General features: G+C 45.5%; 1 protein-coding gene across 1 annotated transcript in view; it reads right to left on the bottom strand.

Moving 5' to 3' along the window:
- Positions 1–25814, bottom strand: part of LOC147448979 (uncharacterized) — a 65034-nt gene that overhangs the window by 13972 nt on the left and 25248 nt on the right. Inside the window, exon 3 of the mRNA XM_086521368.1 lies at positions 21449–21535. Within this exon, the coding sequence (XP_086377494.1) occupies positions 21449–21535 (87 nt within the window). The remainder of the gene's footprint in view (positions 1–21448; positions 21536–25814) is intronic.

Genomic DNA, 25814 nt, shown 5'->3' with positions numbered 1-25814 from the left:
GCATCAGTCCTTGCATCGTCATTGTACCACTTTGTGCAATCAATAGTAGACCACTCTCGCCGACGAGAGTGGGGCCTTCGGAGGAGGGTTTTACAACGTCTCTGGTGTCGTATCTCTCTTCTCTCTCTATCTCTCAGTCTCATTCACTTGCATGCACAATGTCCATTCACTTTGTTGTGATCATAGCACTTTCCATTAAGAACGGAAGGCTCTCCCTTCCAGAAGAACTAAAAGGAACCTTGAGCACAGTTTGGAGCACTCATCTTGAGCAAAGCGCAAACATTCATTCCGCTGCACCTAACAGTGGTCAGGTCACCACCACTACTCAGTTTGGAGATAGACTTAGATGGCTGACATTTATGAGCCGTTGGTGGCTCTTTATGGTGGGACATATGAGTAGTAGTTGTTGGGTCATCACGATCATCTTCTTCATATATGGTCCAGCGTCGCCGTCTAGAGCAACGAGTCTACACACACAACACGTCTGCACCATCCCTGCACATCTGAGCCTCAACACCCCCATTGTACCCATGAGTTGTGGGTTGGAGCTGAGTGTGCTGCCACGCCACGGTCTAGATCGGTTCTTTGAGATAGTCGAGTCCATATGTTCTGGTTTGTTGTTGTGTCTCTGTGTTGATCACCTGTTATCTATTGTTTCCTTTGTTTTCATTTTGTTTTGAGTGAGATGTCACGCACATTGCACTAAGGAGCACCCACTATAGAGAGCACAACACACTATCCGCGCTACAATGCTCTCATTTTTTGCACACCCGGTGGGACCTCAACTGAAGTCTCACTCTGTTGAGTTACAAATCAAGGAGCTAGCTGGGTTTACCTAGCCTCGCCCACTGCACCTTGCAAAGTGCAGCTTGCTGGTCTGGTCCAGTTTCACCCTAGACAGCTTACTCTAGCTGACCTACACTCTCGCCCTGGTCCAACCAAGGTCCTCTCTCGCCCTGGTACAACCAAGCTCTCGTCCTAGTCTAGTCCTTCCTCGTCCCTGGTCCAGCCAAGTGGTCTAGTCACTTGCCCCAGTCTAGTAGAGTCTAGACCTGTGTCCAGCCAGTTAAAAAGTCTTCTTTGCCCACAGCTTGGTTGGGTTTGTGGTCACTGCATGACACATACAAGGCAGTCATTAGAGCGTCAAAGCGCACTACTCAGTCCTCTGAAACACTACAACAGAAGACGTCAACCCTTGGCACCTAGTAGAAGTCCACCAACCTCATCACCCATACCTCCACATACGGCATCATCCATTCCTCCAGTCGGTTTTCCATCTTCTAGGTCACCTTCCCCAGTAAAGCTCTCTCCCAGTTTGTTACAGCAAGCTATTGAGCAACGGGCTCCCGAGCAAGCGGCCATGGAGGCGTTGACCAATGTTTTTCAAGGTAAAAATCAAGTTTCCTACTTTCAAGGGACTCTTCTCAGAAGATGCAGACGACCATGCAAGGAGGTTTGTCTCTCTCTCTAGAGGTCGTGGTCTTATTAGAGAAGATGCTTATTTGGTGCTGTTTCCATCAACATTCGATGGTTTAGCAGACAAGTGGTACAGTCAATTTGCAGAGAATCACTTTTCAACTTGGGCAGCTTTACGACAACAGTTTTGCAAAGCTTTCAGACTAGGGGACTTCCAAGAAAGGGTTGTGGATGAGTTGGCCAACCTGATGCTTCAGCCCAAAGAGACTTTTGCAGAACTCATAACCCGAACAAAGTCTCTGGTCGCCAAGCTTCCTCCACCACCAGGTGAGTTCATGGTCAAGAAATGGGTAGAAAAGGCTCTTCCAAAGACTTCTCGGCAAAAACTGAGAGAGAATCTCCGACCTGATGCCACCTTGGAGGAGTTTGTTACGGCTGCTACTAGGATAGAGGGGGCAAGGAAGCTGTTTACCGACTCTTCTAAGGTAGAGACTACCTCTGTACTCTTGGAGAGTCCATCTGACCCTTTGACTTCTTTACATAGGGAACTTGAAGCCCTAAAACTACAACGCGCTCTTCAAGAGGAGAAATCGATCCCTCTTAGACAGGAGAAGCCCCCACAACATGAAGCTTTGGATCAAATCAAGAGAGAGCTAGAAGAGCTTCGGTCTCAGTAGGAGACTAAGGCTATGGTATGGTGCAGCTCGTGTCAATCTCCAGGACACCCTCCACAGGACTGTCCCCTTCATGCTTATTGCCACTTCTGCGAAAAGTCTAGGCATGAGGACAAGGACTGCTACTACCTCAAGGGATTGCGACAAATACAGCAAAGTCTTGGTCCTACTCTTCAACAAGGACCAACACCTGCATCCAACATGGTTTCTCCCTGTGGCCATCCACACCACATGCCACCTTTATTGTCAGCCCCTCCTATGCAAGGTATGCAGAGCACTTTTCCCTCTCAAAGCTTTTATCATACCCATGCTCCCTCATCCCTTCAAAGCTTCTATACCTCCACCTCCAACTCCATGCACCAAGAGCAAGGACCACCTCGCCCTTCGACTCGCCCATTGAATCGGCCCATTTTGTGCTACAGATGCGGGGAATATGATCATTACCAAAGCAGATGCCCCCTGCCCGAAGGGTCCCCTCCCTGCCGTCATTGCCCTAAAACGAAGGATCACTACAGTAAAGATTGCCCTAAACTTTGTGCATTGCGGCTGCAAACCCAAGTCAAAGCCAAAATGAGTTTACCTTTCCCAAGCTCAATTTGATAGCAGTTAGCACAACTCCTCAACCACCCCCTTCTGCCCATGTGGTTAACACTAAAGAGAAGTTGCAGTTGGTAGAGGAGCCAGCGGGCATCCTCACCCGGGCCCAGAGAGCCGCTCTCGGTTTTAGCATTCCAGTACGTTCAACTCCCCCACAGATTCTTCAAACAGTGGATACCCTACCTTCAGGTGTTGACAAGCCATCACCTAGTGACAAACAAGAATCCAAATCTTTGCTCTCCGATATTGATGAAGCCTTCTTGGAAGCAGTTGCTGATCTACAGCAGATCAAGGTACCAGAAAAGCCACTGGTAGAAAAAGAAAAGCCTACAGCAGAAACAATCTTGAAGAATACCTTTCAATAAGTGTCGCTCTATGACATGCTGCAGCTAGATGTAAGTTTTCGAAGTGACACCCTTACAATTATTCAATCACTTTACCCCGGAGCAGGTCCTAGTGGCCGGCACCTCCCAGTGCAACCATCCGAGTCCTATATCCCATCACGCTACTCCCCTCACGGATTATAGAAGCCCTCATCTCACCGTGTCCGTCTTGGGGCGACAATTCTCAAGAGTGATAGTGGACGGTGGATCTGGCATAAACATGATGCATGAGTTCACTATGATGGCTTTAGGCCTGCAGCCTACTCGTCTTGTCCCCTTCACAGTAACATTGGCCGACCAGAGAACAGTATACCCTGTGGGCATAGTGGAAAAGGTGCCTCTGCAAGTACAAGATTTCACCTTTAGTTTGGATTTCGTGGTGGTTCACCTACCACAAGCTGAGGGAGGATTTCCTCTGCTCATTGGTAGACCATGGTTGCGGCACACTAAAGCACTGCATGATTGGGGAAATGACTCAATGTGGATACACACTCCTGGCTCCCCAATGAAACCTACTAAACTTGAAGGAGAGGTGTGGATACAGTGGTGCACCATAGTTCCTTGTCAATAGAATCCAATCTTGAACTAAATCAGCTACCTGATGGGTCAAAAGAAGATTTGTTGGATTGGTTGGAAGCTACCAAGTCTATGCCTTGTTATGAGGTCTCTATTCAATCTTTGCCGACGGATGCAGCAGGTGTAGAGGTCACTGGGTCTAATGAACTACCTTTCAACAGGCTTCCACAGGGCATATTCAAGGCAGATAGGTATATTTGGACATCCGTCAATTTCTGTTGTTGTTTTTGCCTTCTTCTGACAATTTATTCCTTGTGGCATTTTCTCGCCCCTCTTCAACCCCAACCCACCCCACTCTCTCTCGTCCCTGTCCACCCCAACACCCTACCCTCTCCCCACTCGCCCCTACCCAACCCCCCACACCCCCTCTCGCCCCTAACCTCACCCCACCTCTCCCCTAACCACCCCCTTCCTCTCTCCTCGCCCCTACCCACCCCCTCTCACCCCTACTCACACCCCCTCTCGCCCCTACCCTCACCCCCCCCCTCCTCCCTACCCACGCCTCTCTCCCAACTCGCCCTACCCCCTCCTCAACTCGTCCCTACCCCCTCCCCAACTCGCCCCCCCTCCCCCCCCCGCCCAACTCGTCCCTACTCCCTCCCAATCGCCCCTCCCCTCTCTCCCAACTCGCCCCCCCCTTCCCCAACTCTTCCCCCCTCTCTCCCAGCTCGCCCTACCCCCCCAACTCGTCCCTACCCCCTCCCCAACTCACCTTATCCCTACCCAACTCGTTCCCCCCCTCACCAGCCTCGCCCCTATCTTCTCCCACCTCGCCCCTATTTTCTCCCACCTCACCCCCTACCTACCCCTCGCCCCCGTACCCACTCAACATCGCCCCTTCCACCCCTTGCCCCTATCTAATCCACCCCTCGCCCCTATCTAATCCCCCTCGGCCGCACCCACCCAATCTCCCCCTCGCCTCTATCTAGCCTAGCCACCACCCTACCCACCCTTCCCCTACTTACTCCAGCCCCTCCAGCCAACTACCTAACTGCAACTAACTGCAACTTGGGTGCCTTGTGGGATTACTTAATCTAGGTAGTCTTCTGTTTCTACCTTTTGGTCAGCTTACCTCATTCAGCCGGGGTCATTACTGCTTCAGCATAGCTTGCAGATATCGATATTGCTTCATTGGTACTACTTCAGCATAACTTGCAAATATCGACATTGCTTCATTGGTACTTCTTCAGCATATCTTGCAAATATCGACATTGCTTCATTGATACTTCTTCCTGGGAACTCAAAATCTTCTCCAAACATCACCCTCTTCAATCAGATTGTACTGCGTTTTTCTGGTGTTTCACTGTTCTCCCTAGTTTCACTGATCTATCTCACCAACATCACCAGCTTCAGTCAGAGTGTACTGCGTTTTTTTTTCCCCTGATATTTCACTGTTCTCTCTAGTTTCATATTGATCCTCTCACCGAGACGGTGAGCGGTCTTGTGGCGAGCAATCTGTAGCAGGCTACAGTGTCACTTTCACAGGACACACAGTTAGTACAGTTGGTCTAGTCTGGTTCACACCGAACGAACTCTCTGGGCTGGGCAGTGACACGTGGCAAGGATACAGATGATGGTCTAGTGGACATCGTGGCCAGGTCATCACCAGCACTCAGTTTGGAGATAAACTTAGATGGCTGACATTTATGAGCCGTTGGTGGCTCTTTATGGTGGGACATATGAGTAGTAGTTGTTGGGTCATCACGATCATCTTCTTCATATATGGTCCAGCGTCGTCGCCTAGAGCAGCGAATCTACACACAGCACGTCTGCACCATCCCTACACATCTGAGCCTCAACACACCCATTGTACCCATGAGTTCTGGGATGGAGCTGAGTGTGCTGCCACGCCAGGGTCTGTATCGGTTCTTTGAAATAGTCGAGTCCATATGTTCTGGTCTGCTGTTGTGTCTCTGTGTTGATCACCTGTTATCTATTGTTTCCTTTGTTTTAATTCTGTTTTGAGTGAGATGTCACGCACATTGCACTGAGGAGCACCCACTGTAGAGAGCACGACACGCTATCCGCGCTACAATGACCAATACCGTTACATGAATGCATGAGAGAGCTTCTGCTCCAACCAATGTTGTAGCTGGCATGGCTAATGACAGACAATCTGATGGCGAAAAATGATATCTCTGCCAATGTGTGCGTTGTACTCAAAAAATGACATCGTCTCCTCTGCAATATGTCCCGGCTACATCCACTATTCCAGATCCCAGACAAGCTGTGCCAGTGGTAAACCTTCCCAAGCCCACAACCTCCATAACGCTGCCTCCTCTAAAGAAAACACAGGGTCTAAACATAAGCGCTTGCCAAACGCACCTAGCACTCGAACTAGCTCATAATGCAAATCAGGTTGCTCATCCAAAGGAAAACAGCCCTGAAATGTCAAGCGTAGATGCCCTCTACTATGTTTGTGATCTGCAAGTGAGAAGACAAGAGTGCCTTTGCGCACCAAGCCTGGATGTCTGTCATCACCAAAAAAAGCCCACCAACCCTCATGCATGGATAGATCCAAGTCACCCAGGTTAGCCTGCAGCCGCCAATCCAGAGGAAGAGCATCCTCAAACTCTCTAGCATTCGGGTGGCAACTCTGCCACGAGGACGTGGCAATTACTAACCTTAGTTGTTGGTTTCTTTCCAATGATTTTTGTTTAATTTTTGAGACCCTCTTTTTGAAGTTGCAAATGGTCGAACATTGTATGGCCAATATGAACAGTAGTTTCACCCGCAGACAAGAAGTTGGCCGGCATTGGAACTCGTAAAGTAAAAGGATATCTTGGCTCAGTTCAAGATCATGTAGGTACCCCCGTCGCACTTAGCAAGTTGGTGGATACTAGGAAGTGAACTCAATAAAGACATAAAGTCAAGATGGGATCACCAACATAAAGTATCGGACAGTTGGGCCACATTGCACTTTTGGATGCGGTCCCAATGAGGATAGATGGCCAGAAGACCAGTGGGAGCCCAACGGAAGCATCTCCTAAAATTTAGGAAACTGCTATTTTGGGCCATGAAATCTGGTCGCGTCATTAGCTTCGGAATGACAAGGGGAACATTTTATTACTTTGCTGCAAAGTCAATTGATGCACCAGTTGAGAGATTTTTAAGCAGGAAGCCTAATGCGGGAAAATTGCATGTATGAGTGCCAAGTGGCACTTTTTAGCCAATTTACCAAGTCTGGGAGAAGAGAACTCGTAACTGACTTTTGGGAGCAGTTTTGGAGGCTGATAACTCTGATTTTCAGCCATTTCTCTCCATTTTTGAGCTTCCCATGACTTTACCTAGGTCCAAGGAGCTCATTTTCAGCATTGGAAGGCATCGGATGCGTGTTTAAAGGGCTGTTTTGCTGCGTTTTCAGCGATACGCAGGTTTTGGCAGCCATGGAAATCTTCCCCTTTTTGCATCTATTTGTTCAAAGATGCATTACACATCAAGCGCAGAAGAGGGGGCGTTCGATTTATGCTGGGGGGGGATGCTTCATTGAGAACCTGTCACACAGGTTAAGAGCTATGGAGTGCTTTCTTTCTCTCTCATGTATAGTGTGGTGCTAGGAGTGATGCCCTGCACGCTACACACTGCTCTCTCTCTCCCCTACGTGCAGTTATGTGATGCCCCATAAGAGGGTTCTTCATTTGACTGATGTACAGCTGTGTGGGTTCATGCTTTTGTGCTGAGGCAAGAGCTTCCTTAAGCAGGAACAGGGGTAGCTAACTGCTACTCCAAAGCAGGCACCGGTGAGGGTCATAACCTCACCATACAAGTGCGTTTTCAGCACTGTGTATGCGCTGTAAATTGACTGTTTTTCAGTCATACGGACGCCAGAACCTTTGGGAATAGAGCCCCACTGGCAGAGGACAATTAGGGGACTGTTTGGGGCTGAAAACAGAGCAAAAACCAGTAAATACACATGCTGTATTTACTGTTTTTGGGCAGGAATCAGAGGGTATACGTCAATGGAAGTGAGTTCTAGCAGGGGAATTGGTTTCACGCAAGTTTTGGGGCTGTTATGCTGCTGAAATTTGGCCAAAACTGGCAGTATCTTGCGGGATACATGTAAAGGATTCCCAGCACTCTACTTTGTAATTTACCCTCTCAAAGTATAAAGAAATACCGAAAGGGACGCCAATTTTGGGACCTACAGGTTGTCGGCGTCTGCTCGGGGCATTCTAGCTTCCGAGCCGTGTGTGTACTTAAGTGTTAATTCCCGTCACAGGTTTCCTTTGCACGTTCTCTGTGTGTGTGTCTAAAGTAAAGAATTTCGGGTGAAAGCCAACGCCTACCGCCCTATGGGCCGGTGTCAAGGTTCCTTCGCCGGGACATTAATCAATTTTTCCTCAAGAAGTGAGCCTCGGTTGTTTTGGGTAAAGACACAGAGTACAGGAACACGGGATTATACTATAGCCGACAAAGGGAAGGGCATTATGGAAGAGGGTTCCTCTTCACAAGACAGGTAGGAAATTCCGCATGTTCGCCCTGCCAAAAAGTGGTCAAATTAGGGCTGATTTTCTGCTGCATTTTTAGGGTTTGCAAGTATGAACCAAGATGGGATAGGGAGAGGTCTCACGGTGGTAGATTGGCCACTAGATCTCCTGCGGGAGTGATGTGGGGTCTGCCAAGTGGCACGCTGCTTGCCGATTCTCTGAGGCGATTGCTTCGATTCTTTGACGCATTGGTAAATCATCTTGAAATTTGAGCTTACTTGGTCGAGGGTAGTACGCTACAGTGTTGTGGAATTATGCTCGTTTACGGAGGCAAGAGCCTCTTGCACAGGTAAAAAGTTAAGAGACATTTTGCAAGATGCTATGTGGTGAAGTTCAAGAACTATCGACCTATGGATGGAAAGTGGATGGAAGAGCATGAACTATCAAAGTCACCAAATGTATTGCAGCTTTACCTTGAGGCCTTTGGATTACAGTCTACTTATGCCCCAACCCAACATGTGCAAAGGAGGGGTAATGATAGAGCTCGCACATCATATGTACGTATGAATTCAGTGTAATAGATGGAAATGACAAAAGTATGAAGGTCTCATTAAGTCATTTGTATCTATGTGTTACGACCTTTCTTGCGGATACATGCGATGATAAAAGAGTGCTAACAACACAAGATCATCACTGGCATGTATTGTATGCAATCGAGGACGTTTGCGATTTCAAGAGGGGGGTATCTCACGAGGACGTGGCAATTGCTAACCTTAGTTTCTTTCCAATGATTTTAGTTTAATTTTTGAGGCCCTCTTTTTCAAGTTGCAAATGGTCGAACATTGTATGGCCAATGTGAACGGTAGTTTCACCCGCAAACGGGAAGTTGGTCGGCACTGGAACTCGTGAAGTAAAATCGCACTTAGCAAGTTGGTGGATACCAGGAAGTGAACTCAATAAAGGCATAAAGTCAAGCTGGGATCACCAGCAGAAAGTATCCGACAGTTGGGCCACATTGCACTTTTGGATGCGGTCCCACTGAGGATAGATGGTCAGAAGACCAGTGGGAGCCCAACGGAAGCATCTCCTAAAATTTAGAGAACTACTGTTTTGGGCCACGAAATCTGTTCGCGTCATTACCTTCAGAATGACAAGGGAACATTTTATTACTCTGTTGCAAAGTCAATTGATGCACCAGTTGAGAGATTTTTAAGCAAGAAGTCCAATGCGGAAAAATTGCATGTATGAGTGTCAAGTGCCACTGTTTAGCCAATTTACCAGTCTGGGAGAAGAGAACTCGTAACTGACTTTTGGGAGCAGTTTTGGAGGCTGATAACTCTGATTTTCAGCCATTTCTCTTCATTTTTGAGCTTCCCATGACTTTACCTAGGTCCAAGGAGCTCATTTTCAGCATTGGAAGGCATCAGATGCGTGTTTAAAGGGCTGTTTTGCTGCGTTTCCAGCGATACGCAGGTTTTGGCAACCATGGAAATCTTCCCCTTTTTGCATCTATTTGTTCACAGATGCATTACAGGTCAAGTGCAGAAGAGGGGGTGCTCGATTTATGCTGGGGGGATGCTTCATTGAGAACCTATCAGGTTAAGAGCTATGGAGTGCTTTCTTTCCCTCTCATGTACAGTGTGGTGCTAGGAGTGATGCCCTGCACGCTACACACTGCTCTCTCTCTCCCCTACGTGCAGTTATGTGATGCCCCACAAGAGCGCTCTTCATTTGACTGATGTACAGCTGTGTGGGTTCATGCTTTTGTGCTGAGGCAAGAGCCTCCTTGAGCAGGAACAGGGGTAGCTAACTGCTACTCCAAAGCAAGCACCGATGAGGGCATAACCTCACCATACAGGTGCGTTTTCAGCGCTGTGTATGCGCTGTTAATTGATTGTTTTTCAGCCATACGGACACCAGAACCTTTGGGAATAGAGCCCATTGGTAGAGGACAGTTAGGGGACTGTTTGGGGCTGAAAACAGAGCAAAAACCAGTAAATACAGCGTGCTGAGTTTACTGTTTTTGGGCAGAAATCAGAGGGTATACGGCAATGGAAGTGATTTCTAACAGGGGAATTGGTTTCGCGCAAGTTTTGGGGCTGTTATGCTGCCGAAATTTGGCCAAAACTAGTAGTATCTAGCGGGATACATGTAGAGGATTCCCAGGACTCTACTTTGTAATTTACCCTCTCAAAGTATAAAGAAATACCGAAAGGGGCGCCAATTTTCGGGCCTACAGGTTGTCGGCATCTGCTCGGGGCATTCTAGCTTCCGAGCCGTGTGGGTACTTAAGTGTTAATTCCCGTCAAAGGTTTCCTTTGCACGTTCTCTGTGTGTGTGTCTAAAGTAAAGAATTTCGGGTGAAAGCCAACGCCTACCGCCATACGGGCCGGTTTCAAACTCCCCTGCGTATACCGAACTCAATGCTAATGAAATCCGCATCAAGCAAGCCTGCCTCTAACAAGGTCCGTACAGAAGTTGTTGGCCCATCATCCCATCTGGCCCAGTCCATATGAGTCCGCTCCCCTAATTGACGTCCCTCATGATCACGAACATATACATTCCAAATCAAGGGTTGTCTTTCAATATCCTCAATGCATCGCGGTCTTCGGCGAACCATACCATGACATACAGTCAGCCAAGTTCGTAAAAAAGAGATAATTGAGTATAATCCAAAGGAGCAAGATGAAACGGATAGTCGTGCGCCAAGGCCCCTCTGCATCTAATGATCCAAAACGTGGCACTGCACGGGACAAAGCATGATACAAAAATTGTTTCCAAGGCTTGGCCCCAAGAAATAAGCCTCTAACTATAAGTTTGGGCAGCAAAGCACCACTCTGCATCTCTGGATCAATGATGCCCAACCCTCCCTCTTCACGAGGCAATATAACGGTACGCCAGCTAACTGTGGGACGGGTGTCGTGCATGCCATCCGAACCCCCCCACAAATAGTTGCGTACTAAACGCCGATGCCGAATGAATACCCCAGAATGCATAGTCCAGCTAAAAGCGGTGTACCAAACAGTTGCCAGGAGAACCTCGTTCACAATCAAGGCTTTGCCCGCAAGAGAGAGATGCATAGACGACCAATGACAAAGCTTCCTCCTAGCTGACTATAAAACTGGCTCAAATTGTTGTTCCGGCGGTACATCAATGCCAACCTGAAAGCCCAAGTAATGACATGACCGTCCAAGAGCCAACCAGGTAAACCCATCCTACACACCCCATTGTGGAGCTTCATCAACACCAATTAGAAAACCAAACGATTTATTCCAATTGATAAGAGCTCCGCTTGCAATGCAAAAAACGGTAAGAGTATCTTGCAATCTATCCAACAAATGAGGTGCATACTGAGAGCAAACCAAGGTATCATCTGCGTACTCTTGATCCAATAAATCTGGTTCGCCTTGCACTGGCATGTGAAGACCGTGCAGCTCTCTCTCTCTCTCTCAAGCTGCTCTCCCATATGCAAGGCACCCTCTACTTAAATTGTTGTACGTACATATTTATTCCAATTAAATAAAGAAATACCGAAAGGGGTGCCTGTTGAGGGGTCAGTGCTATCTCGAAGGAGAACTCCGCCCCTCCTCCTCTCCCGATCCCATCTCTATCTCTATCTCTATCTCTATCTCTATCTCTATCTCTATCTCTATCTCAGTCTATCTCTCAAATACTCTACCTTATCTCTCCATTATCTAAGAGCTAAATTTCTGGTTTTCTAAAGCTGAAAATTACTGTTTATGCTATCTTGTACTGCTTAGACGATAGGTTAGCCGGTTTCATGCTTACAAAAATATTGTTCACATTTCGAAGAGGAAGGCAACATTTGAGATTGTCGAGGGTGGCAAAAAGGTTTCACCTATTTTGAGCACCAAGGAAAAGATTTTTGAAGCATATCATATTGGACACATTCTGGAGACTGCTTTTGCCAAGGTCAAGGAGGATTTGTTGGAGTCTTGGACATGGTCGAGAAAGGCACCATAGTAACATGGAAACAGGGGACGGCACCCTATGGCAAGAAACTGGAGGACCGGGACGGGGGCGGGGGGGTGAGGACGAGGGCGGGGACGCGGACGCGGACAACCAAGGATGGAGCGAGACAAACAAGTGACGACTTTCTTCAGCAGATGACGAACCTGGCCATTCAGAACACCGTTTTAGAACGGTGGCCGGTCAGGAACAGCAGCCATTTACCAAGAAACAGAGTTCCGCTTCCAGATGCACTGGCGCCCGTTTTGGTATTGGCCTAAAACGTACGTACAATTTGCCACGTCATCAATTCATACACAATTGCCACATAATTACTTGCGATATTTTCTTCCTCTCCCTTCAGTGAAGTTGCCACGTCATCACTTTCATGACAAGTTACAATGGCTGCTCTTTCTTCCCCGGCAAACATCAAAGCATTGTAGTGCCAACACGAGAATTTGTGTAGCCCTATAGCTCTCGAAAATTATGTGTCAATCATTGAATTGGTGGGAAAGATACTTACGCCATCGATTAGAGCTTCAATGGCTAATGTTGTCCAACATCCCATAGCCTCTTTGTGAGCCTCAATGGGATCCGGCCGTTTGGACGGCTAATAAAGCTAGGGCAATTCTACACACACCTTCAAATAATGGCGAAATGGAGTATCCAAGTTTTCTACAACCAATGGCTCACGCTCGCTTTATTCTCCATGGTTATGACACTGTGGAGCGCTAACTATACGAATGTTAATCGAGTCTCCAGCCGTTTCCCACACACAATTGCCTTGTCCTATTGATAGTAACTGACTATCCCGGCAGATCTAGCCCACAACCAAGGCATTAATCCTTTTTTTTTGTGCAAATCTAACCCCGACGTGCAAGAGTTGAAGGTTACAAGCGCCCTTCTTGGTGATCTAGGCGGGAGTGTGCATTATCCACGTTCCAACCCATTGACTGGGTTCAAAATAACCTATGACTACTTGTCAATGGCCATTCTAAAATGCACTATTCAAGCTATCTTTATCTTCATTTCTTAAAGGAAAACAAAATTATAAATAAAGTATATGAACCTCTAGAAAAGGATACAAGTTCTTTTTCTATTGAGTTGTGACAGCCCTCGACTCTTACTACCCTCAGCCGAAAAGCTTCTTCATAATTTTTAAGGATGTTAGGGTAAGCCTACATAAATTTCTCATCCACCGTCTTTGCTTCGGTTGTTGAATAAATCTTTCAACTTCAATAGAAACTTCTGTGTCACAATAGAATTATATGGAATGCATTATATATTCTCGCATGGCTAGGAAGTTCAAGCCAGTAACACACTTCATTTATTTTCTTATCACTTTGAAAGGTCCAAAGTATCTTTTATACAGATTTGGAAAAAAATTTGCTTGGCATGAACTTTGCTTCAATCTTCTTTTATCAAAATTTATTTTAATAAAACATATTGCCCTTCAAGAGCCAAATGCCTCCAACGCCTGTACACTTCCTTCTTTTGTCGTTCTTGGACTGTTGTGTTAACGTTGCACTACCACGCTGCAGCAGCTGGTTGGGCTCACATATCTGAAGCACATGTGAGCAACAATCATGTAACAGACTTGGATACTCCAAGTTGAGAATCAACCACGACAGCACCAAATAACCACTTCAAAACAAGTCACAGATCACAATAGATGTACACTGGCCCGGCGGAGTTCCGTGCCTAGAGATATTGGCCCCATAGACTGGGGCCCCTTTCGGTATTTCTTTTTATATTAATCAGTTCAAAGTACAAGAGAGTGGGTCGGGATTCACTCTCAGACTCTGCGTCCAGATGCTCTGAGAAGTGAGACCCTCACCACTTATTTAAAGGTTACAAGGGATGCCCAAAAGCAGAGCCCCAAAAGCTTGAAAGCAAAAGCAGATTCTCTCTCTCTCAATGAGAGCCAATAAAAAAGCAAGTTCTCTTTTTCTCTCTCTTTCTCCCAAATCATAGGAAAAAGCAGAGATTTGCGTCGCTCAAAATTTCCCAAAAAATTTTATTTATTTATTTATTTTACACCTCCGCGATTTCCGGAACTTACGGTTTTTTGCAAAAATTAGGGTTTGCAGGAATTTTAGGGTTTCTGCTATCCGTGGCCACGTCATCACTTTGTGACATACCCCCCTCTTGAAAGCATCGTAATCGACCGCGATTACGCCTGCAAAACCAACAAAAGCCATAAACCATCTTAGCAGACACTGACTGTTAGTACCTACATACTAGGAACACACATCTAGCACATGTACAAAATCGACAGTCACATCTCACGACATCACAGGACATCACCAGACATCACATGACATTCAACATTCATTCGGATCTTAGACCATGATTTATCGGCAATGTAGCTAGCAATCACATCTAGGTCCAATCGGGACCTCATCGATGTCCGATTGACTAACCCCTATTGCAACCATGTCTATTCAAGATCAAGTAGACCAAAATGCTGCAGTCATTTCGTCTATCAACTCCTGCACTCACAAGAAGTCAAGAACAAATCAGTATCATTATCAGGAATTCCATTTCATAAAGTCATCCAGCAGAATACTATCAGCTATCAGTATCCCTGAACCTCAAAGAGACATCAATGACTTTAGTATCAAAATCGAAGCATCTGTTGACAAAGGAGTGGAGTGACTCCCCTCTTGTGCATCCCACTGCACCAGATCTTCGGCCAAGCTGAATTTCTGGGTTCCGTTTGGAGTAGACTATGCTAAACCAAAACATCGAGGTAAAGTTTCACAATCCAAGGAGTATCTGCTAGGTCCTCCTGCTCCATCCACTTCGCATCAAATGCAGGAAAGTTCTTGAACTTAACCAAGAACCGCCTTCGGACTTTACCTTTCTTCGTATCGTTATGTGCCAAAATCTGTTCAGGAACAAGGATCTCCTCGTTTTCTTCCACTCTGGGTTGCTCATCAAGCTCCCCATTATCAGGCACATCACCCTTAACAGGTTTCAAGAGACTCACATACATTGCATTGTGAATCCTCCAAGTATCTGGCAGTTTCAATCGGAAGGAGACATCATTTATCTTGTCAGTGATTTGGAAAGGTCCGTAGTATCGCATACTAAGCTTTGGAAAAAGCCTCTCCTTTCCCTTTTTCTTTCGTAGGCGTGCCTTCTCAAAACGTAAGAGCACCCAATCATCCTCCTTCAATTTTAAGTCGCGACGATGGCGATCCGCTGCCTTTTTCTGTCGTTCTTGAGACTCCTACAAAGTCTCGCGAACCTTGGCAATAGCCATATCCAAATCTCGCGAATATTCATCCGCTTCAAATATCTAATCTTTCGTGCTCAGGAAGGATGAAACCTTCGCAGCACTTTCAACAATCTCACATGGCGTCTTCCCCGTCGAAGAGTGTATCGTGTTATTGTAGGCAAATTCCACCAAAGGTAAGTTCTTTTCCCATTGAGTCTTCTGATCCGAGATACAAGACTTCAATAAATCTAAAACCACTGAATTGACAATCTCAGATTGCCCATCAGTCTCCAAGTGGAACGATGATGAGAACTGCAACCGCATGCCAATGTTCTCCCAAATTGCCTTCCAAAACAAACTCATAAATCTGGGGTCTCTGTCGGAGACAATCGTCTCAGACGTGCCATGTAATCGGAAAATCATCGTGATCATTTTGTGTAATCGGGAGATCAAAAATGAAATCCACTTCAATACTTTCCCAGGGGCGGGTGGGTATGGGTAAAGGGTGTAACAATCCCTGTGCCTTATGCCTGTCAAACTTGACCTTCTGGCATACTGCGCACAACTCTTCCACGTCCTTTTTGAGTCACGGCCAAAAGAAGTATCTCTCTACCCCTTTCATGGTGGTAGCAATGCCGCGGTGACCCGTAAAAGGTGGACAATGGCATTCAGTCATAACCTTTTCCCTCAACGGTTGTGTAACGCACAGCACAGTCTTTTTCATCAAGTAGCCTTCCCGAAGGGAGTATCCAACTACTGTCTCCCCATCTCGTAGCCGTGTGAAAATATCTGCAAAATCTGTATCTGTGGCATACTGATCGACTGTATCCTCGAAGCTCCTATGATGTATCGCGGAAATAGCCAGAACCAACGGTTTCCGAGACAAAGCATCTACTACCACATTCTTTTGTCCCTGCACATGAACAATCTGGAAGTGGAACTATGACAAGATGTTCGCCCACCGCATCTGCTTTTTCGAAAGCTGCTTCTGTGACAAGAAGTAGCGCAAACTCTGATGGTCTGTAAAGACAGTAAAATCCGCTCCGAGTAGGTAATGCCGCCACTGAGTAAGAGCATGGATAACCGCCAAAAGCTCTTTCTCATAAATCTGTGCTGTCATCTCCGGCCTAGAGAACAAACGGCTCTCGTAAGCTATGACATGGCCTTCTTGCATCAAGACCGCACCCAGACTACGACCACAAGCATCACAATATACTTCAAATGACTTTTGCAGGTCCGGCAAAGTCAAAATAGGTCCCGTAGTCAATTTCTCTTTCAATGTCCGAAAGGCAGTCACCTCTGTGGGTCCCCACGAAAAAGGTACTCCTTTCTGTGTCAAGGTATGCAAAGGGGAAGCAACCTATGCAAACTTTCGTATGAACCTCCTGTAGTACGAACACAGTCCCAAGAAGCTTCTAACTTCATGGACATTCCTCAAATCGGGCCAATCACGGATAGTCTCTATCTTGGCCGGGTCCATTTGCACTCCTACTGCTGACACAATGTGTCCCAAAAAGTGTATCTTTGGTAGGAAAAATTCACTTTTCTTTGCATTAATCACTAACGTGTGATCTCGTAATGCCTGAAGACTTGAAGCAGATGATCTCTGTGTTCTGCCTCATTCTTGGAGAAAACAATGATGTCGTCAAAGAAAGTGCCAACAAATAGCCTGTACTCTCGAAAAAATCATGTCCATCATCCGGTTAAATGTCGCAGGAGCATTGGTTAAGCCAAAAGGCATGACCAAAAACTAAAATAACCCAAAAGTCGTCCGAAAAGCTGTCTTGTAGACATCTCTCGGTGCTATCCTGATCTGATGATATCCACTCTTCAAGTCAATCCTACTAAAGCACGAAGATCCCTGTAACCTATCGAGTATATCATCGATCCTAGGAATCGGAAATCTGTTCTTGATGGTGATTTCGTTGAGAGCGCTATAATCGATGCACATTCTCCAAGATCCGTCTTTCTTCAAAACCAACAACACTGGAGAGCAATACGGTGAAGTACTAGGCTGGACAAGACCCTTTTCCAATAGGTCTTTCACTGGGTTCATAATCTTTTCATTCTGTACTCGGCTCACACGATAAGGTGGCCGATTCGGTGGCATGCTTCCACGTATCAGATCAATGGTTTGATCTTTAGGCCCTCTGAAAAGCAATCAGCATGAGTGTGGAGAAAAATCTTGGCGTTCTTTTGATCAGGTCAAAACAGATTCAACCTTTATCCATCGTTCAGTTCTCTCCCAAAAGAATGAGTAAGAAACTGAAGTTAATCTCTAAGCCCTTCATTTATCAAAGTCGCTTTCTCGGCTCGGTAGTCAACCACGGCGTAGTTCTTGTGGTACCAAGGGATCCTGAGTAGAACGTCACTCGCGTGCCCTGAACACCCCTATCATTGCAAACGAAGTTTGCCAATGCTCGGTGTAATGGCAACATCCCATCCGGGTGTCAGTCGAACTACCTCCGCCTGTGGCGTCAGTCTGTCGGGCGTAATTTCCAAATCGAGCCGCCAATTCCAAGTGAAAAGAAGTTGGCCTTCGCTCCCTCAAAAGAGCTTCATGATCCTTCACTTTGCCCCAAAAGCAGCAAAGTTTGTACTTTCATTCATTTGATTCGGTGCAAGTCCCACACCATGTGGTACCAGTTCTATTTTTTCTATATGACGTTCCTCAGTTGCTCTCGAACTCTCAGGCCTGTCGTCGTCTTTATCATTCTATTCTTTTTGTGCCGTTTTAGGACACTTCACGGAGATATGTCCATGTTCCCCGCATCCAAAGCACTTCCCCTCTCTAATGGAGCGAGCTCTCTCCTCAGGAGTAAGCTTGGGTCGTGCATCCTTTTTCTCTGGGTTGCTCTTTTTCTTTCTACTTTCATTCCCAGAAGTCTGTCCAGCTCGTTGTGTCATGGCCTCATCTGTGGGGTAGGTCAGACTGCCAAAGTGAATGGCAAAGCCCCGCTTCGCATGACTCATCAACTACTAAATAGAAGCTGACTTCTATTCCAAGCAGTGATCTCGGATCTCTGTAGGTAGAACCAAGGTAAACCGCTCAATCTGTTCTCTGAACGAGATCTTCTTGAATGAAGAGGCGGGTAGAAAAGAGCTCCAGAATCTTTCACAATAAGCATTGATTGTGTCTTTCTTGGTCATCCGAAGATGGTTCCAAGCAGCTCGTATATCTCATTCATATTCTTACGTTAACCAAGAAGAAATAAAAAGCTTCTTAAATTTCAGCCATTTAACTGGCGCAGTCTTGTTTAAAAGAAACGTGGACCACCAAGTACGAGCATTCCCCTTAAAGTAAGAGGCAGCTCACCGAATCTTGGAGTGCTCTGAATAGCGTCCTCCCGCGAAAGCGATGTCAAACTGCTATATAAAAGACAAAGCCTTCGAAGCATCTGAGTATCCTGAAAAAGTATCAAACTTGATCGAGTGGCCACCTTCCTTAAACTCTTAGACTTTCTTGCTTTTATCTTCGAGAAAGTCATACTGGTTGGCTTTGTAAAAATTCTTCTTGTTCGCATAAAAGTTTCCGTCATCGGAATCTGAGCTGTCTGTAGACCAATCCTCAATAGAATTGTCAGTCTCTGGGCGAGATGTAGCCTTCTTTGCCTTTTTCTTGCCCTTTCCGAAGCTTTGTTTCTTGCTTCGCTTTTCACCTTTTCTGTCTTCTTCGCTCGAATCTGAAGAGCTAGAAGAACTGTCAGAAGAAGAAGAAGAAGAAGAACTGGGTACTCCTTCAAATCGAACACGCTTCTTCTGTTTCTTTGCCTTGTCAAAAGCCGATTGACGACCCAAATATCCCGAGAAGTCAATGCCTTTCTTCTGCTTTTTGCCGTGCTTTTTGCCTTTCTTTTGCACGTCGAAAAGCTGAGCAATCCGTGCATCAACCACGTTCTCCAGTTCCTTCTCCGTATATTTCTTGGAGGCAAAAGGTTTCTTGAGAGCGGGTTTCGGGAGTGGTGTTGTGGTTCTTTGCCACTCCATCTGTACCTCTTCCAAAGAGGTCTGGTTTATATATTTTGCCATCTTCGGGTCCTTGGCAAAATTGAGCATCATCTTTGTTGCATCGCCAATCAATTGACGACGCTCCATCTCTTGCTGCTCCGCCTGAGTAGGCCTAGGCGGGCCATACTCCGTGCCGGAATCTTCGTTGTGATCCCTGCCCGCATCTCCAGATGCAGAGGGAGTCGACTGATCATTGCCTGAAGCCATAGGTGCCGCGGAAAAAAATTGGGGATCGGATTTCCCGTAGAAGAGAAATCGGCCGTGCTCTGATACCTCTGTAACAGACTTGGATACTCCAAGTCAAGAATCAACCGCGACAGCACCAAATAACCACTTCAAAACAAGTCACAAATCACAATAGATGTACACTGGCCCGGCGGAGTTCCGTGCCTAGAGATATTGGCCCCAAAGACTGGCGCCCCTTTCAGTATTTCTTTTTATATTAATCAGTTCAAAGTACAAGAGAGTGGGTCAGGATTCACTCTCAGACTCTGCGTCCAGATGCTCTGAGAAGTGAGACCCTCACCACTTATTTAAAGATTACAAGGGATGCCCAAAAGCTTGAAAGCAAAAGCAGATTCTCTCTCTCTTAATGAGAGCCAATAAAAAAGCAAGTTCTCTTTTTCTCTCTCTCTTTCTCCCAAATCATAGGAAAAAGCAGAGATTTGCGTCGCTCAAAATTTCCCAAAAAAAAAATTATTTTTTTTTTTTGTACACCTCCGCGATGTCCGGAAATTAGGGTTTTTGGCAAAAATGAAGGTTTGCAGTCTGGCAGAAATTAGGGTTTCTGCTGTCCGTGGCCACGTCATCACTTTGTGACAAATCAGGTAACTTGATCCGTGGCCAAAAGGTGAAGCAAAGAGAACACGACTAAAAAGTTGATGAGGGGGTCACGAGATACAGGAAGAGAATTTTTGGGAGGTTGTATAGTGGCGGCCACTTTTTGATGAGGTGATACGTGTAATGTTCGTTTACTATTTTTGGGGCTTAGCCTAAAAAGTAATGCCTTTGGTTAGTCATACTCAACTTTTAAGCATGTGTAATTCACGAAGCACACTCACAGTCTAGGCGAAACATTGATGTTGTCCACAAGACTGTAAATGAAAGTAAAAATTACGGAAAGGATGCTCGTGACCAGAGCCTCTCTGCATGCCAGTTACGCGCTTGCAAATTGTTTCATTGTTGTAAAAGATAATGTATACAAAGTGTGCTGATCCAGGTCTCAGTTCCTTTGTCGGGAAATAGAAACACGGATCCTAAGGATATTCCTTTTACTACCTCTCAAGTCACGGTTGGGATGGATGCAGAGAGTATGCAGAACCTCCTCCATCAACTATTCAAGAATCAGAATCAAGATTATGTTCAGGTCTAGATCCAAGAGATGCACAAATTTCAGCTTCTCAAAGAAAACACCCATATGTAGCTACTACCAACTTTGGAGCTTTTGGCTTCTCTCACAACCAGAAAACATCATACAAGTCGACAACAAAAGCACTCTCTGCCACCTATTCTTCCAAACGTCTCAAGAACAAGACCAACTGCTAGCCAGGCAATCACAAGCAATATATTTGTTCATGCCACCAAATCCATCATTTGTTACCGTAGAACTCTTACTTGCATGACCGAGACAGGTTACACACTATATTATTCAACCACCTCCGCATGAGAGGGTCCACATTAGAATTTGATGCTTTGTCAAAGCTAAGGACAGGAATGATAGGTTTATAATATCTACAAAAGTTTAATGCAGTCTTTGCAACAGCCTAGAGAACACCATACTCAGGAATCTAAGTTTGTGAGACTTGCCAATTAAATGCACCCAAAGACTTTGACAAGAATTCAGAATCGCCAAAAAACAAACTATTTAACACCAGCTTTTGGCTTGATCTACTTAAAGCCCCAAATCCATTTATCTACATCCTACCAAATATTTGCCAGGATATTTGATCAAACACCTTACTTTACTCACTCAAAAAAATAATGCATATATACAATTGGTCTTCAATCATGTAGCTTCTGTTGGCTCAAGTGGTTAAACAGACACACAAATTCGAGAATATAGAAGTCAAGTGAGACAAACAAATATAGAGCATAAAATTTTTACCAGTGAACGCTAACATTCTCTCTTACAGAAATAAAGGGTTATTTACTCAGACAGCTACTTAAAAACCTTACTCGCTTTTGAGAGCCTTCCACCCAGACCTTGTTTGGCTTTATAAATTTTAGTCTTCCAGCCTTTGTCGCTATAACAAGGTCCTGATCCTGCATCGTGATTCACTTCAAATGAGATAAAACTGTAGTATGAGTTGTTCCTGTTACAAATTGAAAGTTCCCAACAATAGATGATGACAACATATAAAGGAAGAGGTAATTCCATATTGTGTCCAATATATCAAAAATCCACATATTTTTGACAAGTTTATCTATCAGCTAGTCCTGTTCTCGTGAAGCGTTGGCTGACACCCTAAACCAACAGAATTAACTCCTTAAATGAACACCTTAACATGTTGAACCAGTAGAGAAAACTCCATAAAACAAAAAGATTGTGGGAGTGGGCAGGTGGGGAAGAGAGAGAGAGAGAGAGAGAGAGAAAATGAAATGAAATGAAATGTAATATTAACGTCTTCAAAAGGCCAAAATGACCTATGAGACCAAAAGGTTACATGTGGTGAATCTAATACCAGGTCTGGGTACAAAAAGTACAAAGAACTGAAAAGAAAATAGTGGGTAGGGGTGGGGTGAAAGCTGATACAAAGGGAATACAAAGGGTGAGTTGATACAATGGAGCTCTTTGACAGTCGAGGCATCATATACATATACATCATTATCCGGGATGGCTCCTATGTCGCGCCAGTATGGTATGGATCCTCTGTCGCAATCTGCGTCGATATCGAGAGGGCTCTCTCATCCGTGGGCGACGGGACCGCCCCAACTCTATCGCCCGATCAAGCAGTATGCCTCTGGTGCCTTCGGTGTTGTTATGTTGTGGGGCCTGCTCGAACTCCTCTGTCTGTGACTGAAAGAAATTTGTAATCTTCCGCTGTCGTTGGATCTCTCTCATTGTGCCCCTCTTGAAGAGGTCCTCTCTGTGTTTGTGTCACAAGACGGGCACCACGTGCCAATAGAAAAGAACAGACTGAACAGACTTTTAACACTTCAATAACAACTGAACTGAAAGAGAGAGACGACACGTGACACGGAGAGGCAGAATTTCACCCCAGAGAGTATTGGCCCCAAACCTTGGCGCCCCTTTCGGTATTTCTTTATATTGCATCAACACAGTACAAGCCAGTACTCCAGACTCTGCACCTTCTCCAAGAAGCATGCCAGAGAATGAGCCCTAACCTCATATTTAAAGGCCCTAAGCCCCAAAAGCAGTTTACAATAAAAAGCCTTTAAAACTCAAAAGCTTCTGGTCCAAAAAGCAATGCCAAAAGCTACCAGCGTAATTTTACGAAATCCGTACAGCCTGCCATGTCATCATGCCAGTGCAATTTTCGAAAATATGCCACGTCATCAGTTTTGGCGTGTGTCCGGATCCTGCTTTATTTTAATCCTTTATGTCACTTGGGGACATATCCCCATCGAACGGGGTCCCCATAAGTTGGTAGGACTTCTTCTGTTGCTTGTTCTTCTTAGGGTTTAGGCCCCTCGGCCACATCTGTAAGTTGGCTCCATTCTTTAGGCTTTGACACGCAGCAATTTGTTACATCTCCCCTTCTTGAAAGAGAGTAATCGTCCATGATTACAGCATATCTACAAAACAACTCAAGTTAGCTCAAAAAATTTCGAGGGACATTCCGAGGGATAATCAATTTGCTCTTTTTATTAAGGAGTTAGCTTCTCCTTTCTGCTCTTTTGATCAAGGAGTTAGCTTCTCCTTTCGGTTGTTTTGATCGAGAAGTTAGCTTCTCCTTTCGTCCAAATCGGAACTCTTGATATTCCGGTGTAGTAAAATTAGCCATCACACCCAGACCGTACTGATCTTCCACGGGTGTCTTGATGCACTAAAAATACATACCCATGCAATCTCATCCAATTAGGAATATCCAGTAGTTGGCACATCACAATGCAACACAAATGCTCACATATGCATGTTACAAGACATAGAAACATAAAGCCGCCGATGAACACTCCCCTCGTAAATAACCATCCAGGTCCGGGCCATGAGCTGTTCAACGACTCCCTCATCACTCTTCCCGCAAATAACCTAAAAAGGTCCGGGCCATGAGATATAGAGGCCTTTTACAACCAAACGCCCCCCAGACAACAGCCTGCGTCGTTTGGAGGTGTTGAGAGTAACGACTGCTCAGACTTCTTAATACTCCCCCCGTAAATAACCACAAGGGTCCGGGCCATGAGTAAAAACAACACTCTTCAATCATTCAATACTCCCCCCCGCAAATAACCACAAGGATCCGGGCCATGAGTATGAACAAGCATTCTCAAACATCATTTCTCACTACTCCACCCGGGAGCAAAAGTCACCAATCGATGAAACCAATATTAAAACCAGAGTCAAACATTTCAAATTGGCACCAAGACAGGTTTAAAACAGATAGCATCCATTTCAAACAAATTCCAAACAGGATCACCAAACAAGTTCTCAAACAAAACTCAAACTTTATAAAAAAAAGCAATCTCGACATCAGTCGAGCTCGAAAAGTCGACTGACTTTCCATCATGGAACCTACACCAAAAATTAGGGTTAGGTTCATTCCGTAAGGTCGTATCGGAGCACAGCATGGTCTATCAGCTCTTGGACAGATATAGCAATCGCACCGAACTTCCAAGGTTATCAACTCGAGAAGAGACATCTACTGAGAGATGTCGAGAAATTTCAAGATATAATCTGCTAGGGTTTCCATGGCAAGCATTTCAAGATACCCCACTCTGCCAGAAGTTGCACTCCGAAGGAAGATGTCAGAAATCATATAACTTCGGACAAATTTTTTTCTTGAAAGCTTGCCAAGTACTTGGAGTATGCTGCTTGGTAGCTGTAGACATCGACATCTGCATGGCACTGCTTCTGAGAAAAACAGTGACTTAAAACAAATCTGGATCCTTCTCTTGCAAGTGATCTTAATTGGCTTATGCCCTGTAAGACATTGCGATGAAGACGGAAGCGCGCACGATGCGCGATGAAGTAAGGGTGGGAGTGGCTAATGAGTCCGGGTTGGGGGGCGAAATAAAATTCCAATAGCTCTGTCTGCTCTTTTGTAGGACCGGTTGGAGGGTGAATATACCTCAAATAAAATTCTAATAGCTTTGTCTGCTCTTTTGTAGGACCGGTATGCTTTCAAAAAAGCACACGCCTGATGCTCTGATACCAATGTCACAAGACGGGCACCACGTGCCAATAGAAAAGAACAGACTGAACAGACTTTTAACACTTCAATAACAACTGAACTGAAAGAGAGAGACGACACGTGACACAGTGGCGGAATTTCACCTCAGAGAGTATTGGCCCCAAACCTTGACGCCCCTTTCGGCATTTCTTTAAATTGCATCAACACAGTACAAGCCGGTACTCCAGACTCTGCACCTTCTCCAAGAAGCATGCCAGAGAATGAGCCCTAACCTCATATTTAAAGGCCCTGGGCCCCAAAAGCAGTTTACAGTAAAAATCCTCTAAAACTCAAAAGCTTCTGGTCTAAAAAAGCAATGCCAAAAGCTGCCATCGTAATTTACGAAAACCGTACAGCCTACCACGTCATCAGCCAACGCAATTTTCGAAAATCTGCCACGCCATCAATTTTGGCGTGTGTCCGGATCCTGCTTTATTTTAATCCTTTATGTCACTTGGAGCCCCATCGAACAGGGTCCCCATAAGTTGGTAGGACTTCTTCTGTTACTTGTTCTTCTTAGGGTTTAGGCCCCTCGGCCACATCTGTAAGTTGGCTCCATTCTTTAGGCTTTGACACGTCCGCAGTTTGTTACAGTTTGCGAATCTCCAGTAAGTATAATCCGAGGCATATCTGATCTTGGTATCTCATGACTCTAGAAAGTGGCCCAAAACCCTCTCTAAATAGACAGTGAAAGCGGCCTTGTATCTCATAGTATACTAGGCAGTGACATGTAATGTAGCTCTGCCTCTGGCTCTATTTGGCACACCTGACAAATCCTGGACTCAGCGGGTACTCCTCTAAATCTGCCTGTCTCGATCTCTAACTCATGTGAGGATGTGTGTATCTGACCAATAGCACATCGTATCCGGTGGGATAGATGAGTATCCATGTATCCTGGTCTGATCACAAAACCATCTTCCGTGAGTAAGAGAAGATGCTCTTTATAGAAAGTCATCTTCGTACCTAGCTCATGTGTAGGTTGTATCCATGTCCTCTTCGTATCCAACTGAATCAAGTCCTGTTTGATGAGCCTGGTAATCTCTGCCCTGGTGAGGGGGATGGAGGGTGCATCCAGAGAGTACTGCAATCGGTCATACTAAAGCCATGTAACTGAAACCAAGATGCCAACTCTACATACCAACATGATCTATCTTCCTGCAATGCCAACTGTCGCGAAGACTCTAGTGCTAATC

This window comes from Adiantum capillus-veneris, chromosome 10 (genome assembly GCF_014529385.1).
Source record: "Adiantum capillus-veneris isolate H3 chromosome 10, ASM1452938v2, whole genome shotgun sequence".
Lineage (NCBI taxonomy): Eukaryota > Viridiplantae > Streptophyta > Polypodiopsida > Polypodiales > Pteridaceae > Adiantum > Adiantum capillus-veneris.
Note: the sequence above shows the minus strand (reverse complement) of the source record. Positions and strands in the feature narration are given on the sequence as shown.